Here is a 13,356-nt window from a genome sequence, read left to right as displayed (position 1 = left end):
ATTTCATGAGGTGCATTGGGTGGATAGCTGAGATTTGGGCCAGATACACTCCCTCTCCCTGACCATTGTGTCTGAATGACACTTTCCATTTGACCCTTTAGCTTAGTTCTTTTTGCACTTGTTACCCCTTACTTCTCCCATACTCAGGATATCTCAGAAACAGTCAGTCATCCCTTGCAGGAAAAACAAAAAGAGGGACAGCAAAGCTGAAAACCATGTCTGTGTACAGAAGTCAGAGCAGCGGCTCTCCCATCTGCTATTACAGAGTGGGTTTCAGTGGGAAAAAAATCATTACTTTCAGGGTCAATTTTTTTAAGGCAATACTGAAATCTGTTATGAAATCAGAGCAAACAGATGTTGCATTTTATTCAAAACATTGAATAAAATTCAGGAAATTTTTTCAGGAAGAAAAGCCAGGAGTTGGTTTTTCATCAGCTGAGATACCAAATTACATTCAAAACAGAATGTTTCAGAAATCAACCATCCTCACTGCACCCCATGCATCTGCATATAAACCCAACCGACAGTTACCACCAGACATGAGCACACAGCAAAGGTGTGATTAATGACAGTCCGTCACAGGGAAACAGGCCCCGTGACACACCTGAACACCCCTGTTAGGAAGCCAGTTTGGAACATGCCCAAGTTTCAGGTAATTTTATGTACCTACAGGGGGACTATTTACTTATTTGTTTTTTAAATCACAGTGCTGATACAAATGCCCAGAGCTAAATCATGCAGAGGGTGGATACAACGTTACACTGAATTTCGTGGAAAGCCAATCACCAACTTCAGTGAACTTTGGATCCCTCCCTGAGGAGGCAGCAGCCAGGAGTGTCACACTGCTTCAGAGGTGAGCGAGCTGTGCTTGAGATTAAGCTAGTGCCGTAAATACACTCTCGTTTCATCACTGTGCCATGAGAGAAACACCACGTGGAAAAGTTGACTTTTATGTTACTTTTTACAATAGTAAATAGTGGAGTGTAAGCTATTAATAGCATATTAGTCCTGGAGACTGTTTAGTTTGGTCTTATACCAGATTTTTCTCCTTGTGTAATTTCTAATCCTGATTGATGGCTTTGGGGGGTTGCATTCACAGCTCCTGAATAAGAAGAAACATACTGTACTAACTCGCTGAGATCATGTGGCACAAACCTGACTGCTGACCTTTACTCTTCTGTTACTGAACTGTTAACCACTTTGCAGTTGTATGGATCTGACCTGTCCTTTCAGAGATGAAGCAGAATTCTTGGGCATGTCCCACTGGGAGCATCTTGAGACTCACTCTCATCCATTATTCTCAGCAACACTGCGTGAGTTAGTGGTCAAATCCTATTGCAAACATACTATATAACAACCATGCAAATTTGCCACAAGTACAAACTCAGGTTGCTACCACCACTCCAGTCTGGTCCTTAGAGCTAATGCGAGGCTTTTGGTCACAGAATATTCCTGATCTTTGAGATAACTGCACCAGAAAACACCTCCATTGTTTTCCAGGCACATTTTATTAAGCAAACTGTAACTGCAGATTGCCAGAAAGATTATCAAGTGTCAGCTAGTAAGACACTAAGTCTCAGAAGTTGGCCCTGAGTCAAGGACTCTCAAAGATCTGTTAGGTCTTAACATAATTGTCTGCAATGCAGGGGTTTGCAAGGTTGTGCTTAAAGTTCTGCTTTAAATGAGGAACTGGTTAAAGACTGATGAGATTTGGCAACTATCAGGCAGTATTTCTAGTAATTTCACCCATAAATCAGCCTGTTAAGATGAAGCTTTAAAAGTACAACAGGAGAACTTCATTATTTGATAATTTATAGTGCTGTATGTAGTATACTCCACCTTGGGAACAGTTACTTTGGCATGCACCAATCTTTCTGGATAATCTGCATTACATCAGTGTCTCAGGAATGTAAGACTGATTGAAGCAAATCCTAGATACAAATTATATGGTGTAACTCGTATTAGGAGAGACACCAGAACAAAGAGGTGGCTTTGTCATCAAGGAGATTAATATGTGAACAGTGGCTATTGTATCTTCATTTAAATGCTGGAGAGATTTGCAAGAGGAAAGCAGCTCACACAGGAAAATCCATTGTTAGCCATTGTTATTATTCCCAGAAAGAACAGAAAGTTTAGTGTGAATATCAGAATGTCACTGATCTACTACAAAACTGTTCTCCTGGTTCACATTGCAATGAAAGACAGACCCCAAAGTAAAGGAAAAATTATCCCATGGCTGAAAGTACTAATCTCTGGGCAGTGTACCTTCATATCTTATCCTTGTAGACACATGAAAATTAGGTGTGAGAAAGTCAACAGTGCTCATCCCATTAGCAAACTTCCCAAAAGTGCTTTGAAGAAAGATCTTGAGATAGAAGCCAAGGAAATCAGACTGCCCTCCCTACCTGCTGGTCATGGCCAGCACAGCTTCCGTAATATTTTAGGGATAAGCACCAGCTGGGTATCTGTTTCCATGACCACGTTGCATCTTTTGCTGAGTGCTAGTCGTTGCAGTGGAGTGGAAATACATGGTAACTACATGTCCGTTTTCTGAATAGTTGTGATGATTCGCCCTTGCTGTTATCTTGAGAGTAATTCCTCCATCAGCACCTGTCCACTTCCAGCCATGGGATAGCTCATTTGGAAGAAAATAATTTCACTGGAGAGCCATGGATAGATTTCAAAGCCTCCTACTATTGCTGTGAAGTTGTTTGCCGGGATTTCTAACTTGCATGTTCTGCTTAAACCCTTGTAAGACATGCCAGAGTTAGCCCTAGGGCCCTATTTTTTCATCATTTAGGTGTACACCCTTTTGAGAAAAAAAGTTTCCTGTGTTGGCTACGGATGCTCCTAGCCAGCACTACAGCACTACTGTTCAAATATCCTTTCTTTCTTTAAATATGTCTTGGAAAAGTAGTGTACACAATAAAAAGCTTGCTTTTTCACCATCCCAAAAAGAAAAGTTGCTAGCAAAGATACACTCTTCATTTCCCAAAATGATACAACTGGCATATCTTACCCTAGTATGTTCTGCCATTAAAAAAAATCCAAATGTCTGTGGTCCTTCTTTTGGATGACAAGCAAAGGGCAGCAATGAAAATAAATCAACTACCCAACAAACCCGGCCAAAGAGCTGTCCTTTATTTCCAGGTCCCCTGTACAGTGGCAGGGAGAAAGAGACAGACTTCAGAACAAGTCTGTGTTTGTTTTTGAAAAATTATTTTGTAGAAATAGGTACAAGGCACTCTGCCAGTCAAAAGTAAACCTCAGTCTAAACAGTGCATTCAGTTGGCCTACTGAAGACAGCCAGCTGCACAAAAGTGTATGTGATATTTAGCATCACAAATAAAGGCTTCTGACCTCCCCCCCAAAGGAGAAATGGAATCCACCGCCAGCTGGATCACCCTGGATCACAGGTGGCAAGATCTGAACTGCTGCACCTCCTATAAGGCACTTTGAATATTCCACCATTGTGCCCCACCAGGGTGGCAGACCCTTATCTGTGCCATTAAGGTTGGAAAAAAAGAGAAATAGGCCTGGTTCTTTTTGCTTGGTTAATGAAAATTTGGCTTGCTTTCATGCAGACAGATTTCCTAAAAGGAAAGGATACCTTGATATCTTTGACAAACCAAGCTAAATAGTAAAAGGACTTGAAGTTTATCCATGGCTTTTGATACCAAACTCACCATCTAATCCAACCAAAAGAAGACAAAGAACCAACACCAAAGGATGTCACCAACACCCACTGACACTGCAAACAGCATTCAAGTATCTTACACGAGAAACACTTGGGAACAGCCTTTGCCTTTGTCATCACACATGTGGAAACCTTCTTACAATGACTATTGGTGACTAAGAAACAGAAAGGAGTTGGCATGGATTTAGTTCATTTTACTTGAGGGCTTGACAACATAATTTGCAATCACAGGATTTATAGGGCCCAATCCTGCAGCCAACAGAGTCCCACGTGCAGAGCAGCTAAGGATCTGGCCCAAAGGTTGCAGCTGCAATTCCCAAAACAGATACCACTGCAAAACAATTAATATCTTCATGTTTGAGTTCTATTCTCTTCTGAAATAATAAATCAGCATACTTGACTCATTGTGTTGGCCTAGACTTGGATCATAACAAGTTTGTGGGGATTTGTCACTGACCTGTGCAATCTTTGACACATTCAAACCCTGAATCTGTTACTTTAGTCATATTGTGTATTCTGCTTTGCCCCAACTTCTGACAGATTTTTGTGTGTTTTTGCTTAAATGTCAATTTAAAGAAAAAAAGCCAATTCTTTTCTTGAGTAACCTCATATTCACTTGTGATAACTCAGACCCAACCCTGGAACTTTGCCTACTGCACAAGATTCAGTAAGTTAACCTGAGGACCCGATTCTGCAAAACATCACTATATAAATAAAAACTGATGGGAGTAACTCACAATACATAAAATATTTGCAGAATCAGGGCTGGGAACAAAAGTGAAACCAACAAGTCTGTCTTCAGTGTCTAACATAAAAGAAATCCAAAAGCAGGAAAACATGAACAGTGACAATTAAAAGACTAAATATTCTTTCCATTTTCATAGTCTAGGATGCTCATTAAAAGAGCCTAATTTAAGAAAATAAAAATCAAAGATGATTTTCAACCTGGAAGAAGATTGTTTGGCATATCATGGATATCACTTTTAAAAACTATTCTCACATAAAATTTAATTCCCTTTAAAATTAATAAAACACCTGATAAATGTTTATGAGATTATAATTGCAAAAACAATGATTTTATAGATTATGTGAGATGGGTAAAGCTGGAAACATTGCATTGACAAAGCAACATTTTGACAGATTTGCGCTTCTGAGATAATTAGCAAAGAATAAGGATCAATACATGCTTGAACACTGACCACGATTCAGTCAGCCATCTCTTCTTAATAGGTTACAGGGCGCTGGGGGTGAAAGCCTCCTGTAGTGTCCTGGCAGCCAGACAACCAGTTAAGGCTGAAACTGTTCTGTTCCTACAGCCTTGTAAAGTTATCACCCTCAAGCAGTCTGTCTAGTTGGAAACGGGTGCAACCTCCTGGCAGTGGCCCAGAAGTTTCTTACTTATCTGCACAAGATGTTTTGTAGCCTCATTGGAAAAGATAAAAGATAGTTACTTTTCAGGAGCAATTAAGAAGTTCATGAACAGCCACAAAATCTGCTATAGAAATGGAGAATAGTTTTTTTCAATGGAAATGAGAAACTTTTCCCACCATTTGCATCAAATGCAAATTCCTTGATGTAAGTAGGTAGAAAATAACTGGGACAAAAGAGTCAAAGGCAATAATGCAGGAAATCATTCAACAGGGTGGCCTAGCAATGCAACAGCACAAATGTGCTCCAGAGAGATGGGGTGCAGGTGGGAAATCCTACCTGCATCTCAGAGGAAGTGACAGATCACAGCTGGCTCCACAGATAAGGAGGAGGAGGGTGCAGAGGAAGAGGAAAATAAGCAAAATCGCAGCCTCAGACTTCAGTGCTGAGACCTTTATTAAAGGAAGCTGCTAAGCACTGGTGTGGCTTTAGTGCTCTAGTAACTAAGCAGAATTGAAGTGTGTGCTTAAAGGGAATCTTCATGTGATTCGGTCCTAGAGTAGCATGTGTTGAAGGTATTTCTCCATACAGAAATAGCAATTCTGTATTCACTAAATGTGAAGCAATTCTGACTGGACAATTCTCTTGGAGCAGCTTGCAGGTCCTGAATCTGTCTTTCCCTCCCTTTGCCTGATTAGGATGTGTGATAACAGGTTTCTCAGAAGCGCAATACAGAAACTCTGGAACAAAGACTAATCCAAACACCAAGCTGTATATACATTAATGTTCAACAAGAGAGGGGAAAGTCTTAACTGTAACTGGAAGCTCTTGTATCCTACACTGCATATTACTGATGGCAGAGAATCTTTCATTTGGTTGAGATATCTTGATTATAATGTGAATCATCTGCAAAATGCAACATGCAGCATTATGAGCTCTCAAAGAGCTCAAAGATGGTGCTGAAATCAGACTTCCCTCCCAGTGGGAAAGATACTGTGATTTTGTCTCTTATTTAAAATCAACATCAAGGGTAGCATTCAAAATGAGAAGCACAGCGTCATTCTGAATTTCAGACAGAGGCAATGGCTGATATCTGGGCAACTGACTAAGAAGCAGACAGAATATCACATTTGAATTGAGTTGGGTTTTGATTTGTGTTTCTTATATGTTTACTAGAGCAGATGAGTCCAACACTATCCAAGAAGAAGAGCTATAACTACTACTCTTTAAGTCTCCTCAAGCAGTTAAGAGAACCCCCACTCCACTACAATGCTGCTGAGGGTTACTCACCCATCCCCTTGGTGTGGTTGAAGTCGCCTTTCACCACTTTACAGGTTTTGCCATCACCACTGCAGATTCCACAGCGATCCTCTTTGGCAGCTGAGCCAATGATTCCATCGCAGCCAATTTTCTAATGACAACAACCAGAGGTCCCCATTACTTTGTTTGCAAGGTTAAAGTATCTCTAAACATTGAGGTCAAGACTAAGATAGACATCTGACTGAAAACCTGAATGGGGAGAGAACACTGTGAATCAGGGGAGCACTCATTTGGAATGGTGTTAAGCTGGTTATTCTGCAACCCCCTTCTCTAAGGGCATGAACTTTGATTCAGAAGATTTAATGGAAGAGAGTTTCACAAACACTAGTTATTTCAGATATCATCATAGATTTCATACTAAACCACTCTAACTTCCTTCAGACACAACAGATTAAAATAATGTTTCATGTTTGTATAGCAATTTCCATCTGAGGAGCTCAAAGACATCCCAGAGAAATGGACCACTACTGGAATACTTAGTTTAGAGAAGAGAAAAATGTGACTTCCTTAAATGAAAATTAACCCAAGTAACCAGAATCCTGGCCATAGCCCTTCACCGCACAAAAAATTCAGAGTACTGTTACAAGTTCCAGTGTGCTGCTCACTGAATGAGCTCTGCTTTGGATTGAGATCTTAACGGGGAGTGTAACATTCAGTTCTGATGATAACAATTATGAAATAGCTGAAAAAGAGACCTCATTCATCAGATGGCTCAAGATACCTGCAACACAAAAGTAGTTTAATGGAAGCAGGTCAGGTTCATATTTGGCCAATCTGTACCATAAGGTTGCTTACACAATTATGAATTTTTCCATATGTTTGCACCTTATAAGCTTACACATTCAATTGTAAAAAAAAAAAAAAAAAAAAAAAAAAAAAAAAAAAAAAAAAAAAAATCTAACAATTTCACCTAAAACATTTTAAATGGTATTTTCATATTTTTCTACACCTACCTAAACTTTTTCCAATAAAAATCTGTCGCTTTGCTTCCACAGACAGATATTACTAGAATACTCGCAGTATTCTCCCTGTATCTATAGAGACTGTCATGGCAATCTTCCTTACTCACAAACCATTTACAGGTTATGATGATGAACACTGAACATTTGTTGATCTTGAGACTGATAAGACTTATTGTCATCAGACTACATAAATTGTTTTCTGTCCATGTAAGACCCTCAAAATATCAGCAATTCACTTTTAAAACATAAATTTCTACTGAAATAAGAGTTGTCATTATGCAAGTTATTAGCAGAGGTTCTACTATTTAAAAATAAGTTAAAGATTTAATTCTCTGTAGATAAACAGTTTCTTGGCAAATGAGTTAGCAGGACTGTCATTAATAACACTTATTTGAATAAGGCTGTTGGGTCTCTCCCTTCCTTGCCCACTTATAATAAAGCCAGAGGAAAGTTGGAGACATATGTTATGGAACAATGAAAACAACAAATATTTTGAAAAATAGGGTAAGCAGGGAAGTATTAAGAGAACTTGGGCTGTTTATCTGAGACTGTCTGCGTGTAAGCAATGTAATTTGGACCTGAACTCACATTCCCCTTGTTTCAGAAGACACTGGCCACTGCCTAAGTCCAGATGTATTACAGGGATCAAAGACTGCCAGCGTTCAGACGTGTTCTGATGGAGTGTTTGTCTGGGTAAACTATTAGAGACAGACACATGCTGAGGAAGGATGATCATCCTGAACACATACAAGGGAAATGCTGCTCATTAACTGGAACAGCATGTAAATTGGTGGACAAGAACTGCAGGAAAAAAACCCACCATATAAATGGGAGTTAAAGGAGGGTAGGAAGAAGACCATGGAGTTTCTGGCAGTTGCAGTTCTCAATTCTAAATGTCACACCCATGTCCAATAAATAATTTTGGGATATTGAATGTGATTCTGCCCCCAAAACAGAAGGATGTCACAGCAGTTCTCCTTCCAGGAAAATAAATATGATTTATTAATGGGGTTGCTGAAAGGCAGCTGGAAATATATGCCTGCCTGCCACCCTGCTGAGATACTGGAAAGGCTGCATTTAATTTAAGCTCCAGTGCTATCTTTTATTGTACTGCATTGTTATTAGCACTATGTGAGCACACAAATGAATAAAGGGAATATAATGAGTGTTGAACCACACTTATTCCCAGAGCTACATGAGGAGTCTGTAGGACTATAACTGAGACAGACAAAGAATGGGGAGTTAGCAATCACATGCTTTGCATTTATGCTGTAGTTTCCCAGATAATGTAAACCAGTGCAAGCCAGCAAAACCTCTGAGAGAGTAAGTCCCCCCTCTTCTCATACTGGGGTTCAAGACAAGCCATTTCCTCCCACATTTACAAGGTCACTGACACACTTTGACTTGAGAGAGCCTCTCTGAAGGCATGGAAAGAGCACCCACTGAATCCACAAATATACGTCCCAAAACTTTTGCTGTTTTTTACCTGGCATCTTCACCTAATTCCCTGTGAACTGGGAATGGCCCTTGCAGCCTTCCCTTCAATGGCACCATCCCTCCCATCCACAGGGTGGACTTTCCCTCCAGTCCAGGGCTTGAAGATTAAAGACCCCATCAGATTTGAGCCAGGAAATGTCTTCTTACAAAGGAAAATCTTTAAGAGAATAGAATATTTTTCTTTCTTGGCTTCAGTATGAAAATTGGTGCATTCTTGCTACTTTATTGGGGAAAAATACCTTGGAATCACTTCACACTCCCTCCCCAAGCCTTCCAATCATTTCCAAAGAAAAAATGTATTTAATAACAGTACATAAGGAAACAGCTTTTGTTAAGATTTGACAACAGATTCCAAAAGCTGCAAAGTCATTTAGAAACACGTTACAATGACCACCTCGGTCACTCAGATCGTTTGAAAATTCCCCACACTGAAAATACTGTCACTCTTAAAACAAGTGCAAAGGGGAAGAGACAGGGCTAGAAGGGTGAGGAAACAAAACACAGTGAGCATCACCCTTGCTGGGAGGAAAGTATCTGCCAGCAGTCCTTGGACTGTTAATTGAGAAGCATGTCCAGCTTTTTCCAAGGTGAGAAAGTCCTTGAGATTCCAGCACTGGGAGCCAGAGGTTTGTGCCTGAGCTCCACCAGAGCGCGGGTAAGATCTGTCAAGTCTGTACATCATCAGCTTCCTACTGACATTACGCTGTACGCTCTATGTATTATACTGTCAATCACTAAAATAGATAGAGCTGCCCTCAGCCTGCAGAAAGCTTTCCAAAAAGTGAGGCCTTAATTAACTGCATGCAAAAGGAAAATCCCAAATTTCACTGCTCAAAAGTCAAGTTTTCGCAGTGCAGACACAATCCCTTAAAACCCAAATTGTTCAAGGGAGTTATTTGATCTTTATCATCTCTAACTTGTTTTGCACTGCTTCCTGTACAGTTCAGCAAACCAATCAAGTTAAGGTGATTTTTTAAATTAAGAAGCAGAAAGGCAGAAAGGGGAAGCTTTACATTCTGAAGAAAGAAAGACCTTGTAAATAACATCCCATGTGTTTTGTGACCCAAGAGTTATCGTGTAGGTGAGCAGACTGAGTCCATGGACCAGTACATCCAGCAACAGCTGGATACTTTCAGTTCCATCAGTCTTGAATGAATTGGCGGGAAGGGAAGGAGTTTTGTATTCTCACCAAGATGATCTATTAAGGAGTGAGCAGGGCATTTGGAGCCCGTCTGTGTTCAGAAGGAAGAACAAAAAGTAAAAAGCCATCCTGGTGTAACCACCATCTGTTTAGCAGCCTATGGGAGCATTTCCCAATGTCAGCCCTGTTCTTGGACTCTTGGAGCTGTCCTGTACCATCCAACATGGGCTTGGACAGTGAGATCCATAACTTTGGCAAAGGGATTGATGTTGACACCACCCAGGAGTTCCACCTCCTGCCTGTACTAGCTGTTGAAAGCCTGCAGTGCTGCAGTACCGCTATTAACAGCATCAACTGAACAAAAAGGAAGTGGATTTTAACCAAAGCCAGTCCCTTGCCCATACTGAAACATGGGAATGCTGGCAAGAAACTTAACAATAGTCTTTTGGGGCTTCAAGTCCTCAGCATGGACAGTCACAACTATCCACAGGTTTCTTAATGATCTTGAACCCAGGCAGTCTCCTACTCTGACACTATGTTTTGGAACTATCCATTGACCTTTAAATTGGCAGGTAACTGCATGTTTCCTGAGCCAAAGGCCTGAAATTCATTCTTTCTAAGCTGATATCTCAGTCCACCCTTCCTTCTCTCCCTCCTCCTTCTTCTCATTTTTATAATTAAGCATCTGAAAATACTGCTTGTTGGGTGGTATTCCCAGCTTCAGTCATTGCTGGCTCCAGCATAGGAAAACTCCTCTTCTAAACCACACATCATTTGGATTATTCTCTGTAAACTGTCTTCTGTATTGCTTGGATATTTTTTGATGATATTTTTATTTGTATTTTCAATGGCTGTGCAAGAGCTCAATTGATACAGCCCACGTGAGTATGTTTTGCTACATAAACACAATTATTTCTGTTATATACACCCACCCAGTGTAAGAAATGACATTGTAGGCTCACAAAACTGTAATGTTTCCCATATGCTGAACTAACTAGCTGTCTCAATGGATCAAATATAAATATTGATGCAGCATGTGTCATTTTACAAATTAATCATGCTGGTTATGGCAGATTCATCTACACTGCCAATTTTTTGTCCATAATATCCAGTGTCCATTGATACCTCCAGGGATGGACCACATGAAACAGGAATGTACATGTGTGAGCAACTGACAGTCAGATCTGAGGCTAAGAGAATTTTTATTTCTTTGTTTTAAACATGACTGCCCTTGTGGAGGATTATGGGTGTCTGTCAGGATTTATACAGGAGGGTAAGCCTAGATCCCTAATCAAGCAGTTCATCTGTAAGTTACTTCTATTTCTGTTCCGCAACACATTTTCTGTGATTGATTGGAGTCCATGTAGAAGTTAGTTCAGCAAATATTCTCCTCTCATTTCCCGAGCCTTCAGATTTTATCTGAATCAGAATAGCTCTGCTGGAACAGGAGATAATGCACTGCCTATTTTAAATTTGCATTGTCTTATCTGCATTAGATATACAATTACACTTGCCCATTGACTTTGTGTTCATATCCCTTAGCAGTTCGTGGGGATGCTAGATACAATTATTCTTGATAACCACTTTTGCACATATAGAACTTGAAGGTTATGTATCAAAACCCCTGTGTTCTGGCTGCAGAGGAGACTATATGAGTGAACATGCAAATAATACAAAGCCTTTCGCCCTCCCAGGAACTCCTTTGCTTCTGTTCTTTGGTTGGTTTCTGTAGCCACACCTTTCTGATCCTTCCAAACCAGCTTCATCTGAATTAACACCTCTGACTTGATCCCACCCTGTCTATGCCCTGCTTTGTACAATTGCCAACAAGCTGCAGATACCAGAGGATTTTATATCAAGTGCCTATTTTTTAAAAGAGGCATCTATCATGTCAGTTCTGGATTGGAAAATAATATACATTTATCACTATAGGATATATCTGTAGCCTCCCTTCCGGTCGATTCTTGGCTGCCCAAGCCACAAGCAAAATATAAAGCATCCAAGGTAGATAACACAATGAATTGTCTATTATATGCTCTCTGTGGGTTAACACAGAAGAAAAATAGAGGGAAACGGCATGATGTACTGTAAAGTATGCTAAAAAAGTAGTAAGATAGAAGAAATCAACAAAGTCTTGGTTTTTGTCACTATGCATTCCTCACCAAAAGCCTCCATACTCCTTTTAGGCCTCAGATTACATGGCTATAAACCCAGAAAATGGAAAAAAAAAAAAAAAAAGCAATTATACAACAGGTTTCTGTAGTTCAAACAATGCTTCTGGATTTTGTGCACATATACTAAATAATTTATCAAAGTACAGCGCTAAGCCAAGTTGTTGTGTGGAGACAAGCTACCCAGTCTGGAACATCTTGTACCACAGTTTGTAAAGCAGGAATATGAATAATACATGGAAAATACTCAAGAGAGGAGGCAAAGCCAGAACTGCATGCATCAATCAAATGCAAAAAGTGGGTACTGAATACATAGAAAACTTTTTTGCCAGCAACAGGTCCAGTATACAACTGCAATTTATCTTCTGCCACCTGTGGCCCTTCTCCAAATTGCAAAAACTAATTTTGAAACTGTGTCCATTTTCAAATTTGTGATGTATGATAACCACTTCTGGAAGAAAGTAGTTCTATAATATTTTTGTTGTGCCAGGACAGCCTAATGTGTGGCTTGTCATCATTGAATGTACTGTGGATTCACCAGCAAGTTAAAAGTAGACATGACATGACAAAACAATCATGAGAAAACTGTAGATAAAGCAAAAACATCTTTACCTCTTAAAATGTTAAATCACAGTAAAGACTGTCCTTGATCTCTAGCCCGGTTCTGCTATATAGGAGGTCTCTCTTTTCAAAGAGACCTTAGATTACATCCCGAAGCACAATCTGTAGTCCCCACTGAAAAGTTCTCATGCTATCATGAGCCTTAGACTAATCCTCCTTTGAGAAAAGCCAGCACAAAGTCATGTGCGTCATAACAGTCAGCTGAGCAGCTTGTCTTCTCCCCACACCACTGCTGTGTGACATCTGACACCTTTTTTAGCTCTACTTCTGCCAGCAGTTTTCTATTAACATCAGCAGCACAGAGTGAAGAACTGTAAGAGGTTAGAAAGCACAGTGCTTCCATGAATGTTGACTCATGAAACACACTGAGCAGTCCTGAGGAAGAATAAGCCCTCAGGGAATTCTCTCTCTGAAAGCCACTTGTCACTGGAAGAGAAATATGAGAAGATGAAAGCAATCTGAGCTGCAGGTTGCCCATCTTCATGACAATTGCAATGTCCATGCCAGAAAAGCAAACTGTGGAAGCAGGCAAGAGAGAGAGGCTGCAAAATAAAACACTCACCCTCCTCCTCCTCTGAT

At 40.1% G+C, this 13,356-nt stretch overlaps 1 protein-coding gene across 1 annotated transcript in view; it reads right to left on the bottom strand.

The window, feature by feature from the left end:
* The window catches only part of ADAMTS17 (ADAM metallopeptidase with thrombospondin type 1 motif 17), a 187,348-nt gene that overhangs the window by 58,199 nt on the left and 115,793 nt on the right, over positions 1 to 13,356 (bottom strand). The window contains exon 14 of the mRNA XM_026856061.1: positions 6,356 to 6,476. Within this exon, the coding sequence (XP_026711862.1) occupies positions 6,356 to 6,476 (121 nt within the window). The remainder of the gene's footprint in view (positions 1 to 6,355; positions 6,477 to 13,356) is intronic.

This window comes from Athene cunicularia, assembly GCF_003259725.1.
Source record: "Athene cunicularia isolate RWA chromosome 10 unlocalized genomic scaffold, athCun1 chr10_part1, whole genome shotgun sequence".
Taxonomy (NCBI): Eukaryota; Metazoa; Chordata; class Aves; order Strigiformes; family Strigidae; genus Athene; species Athene cunicularia.
Note: the sequence above shows the minus strand (reverse complement) of the source record. Positions and strands in the feature narration are given on the sequence as shown.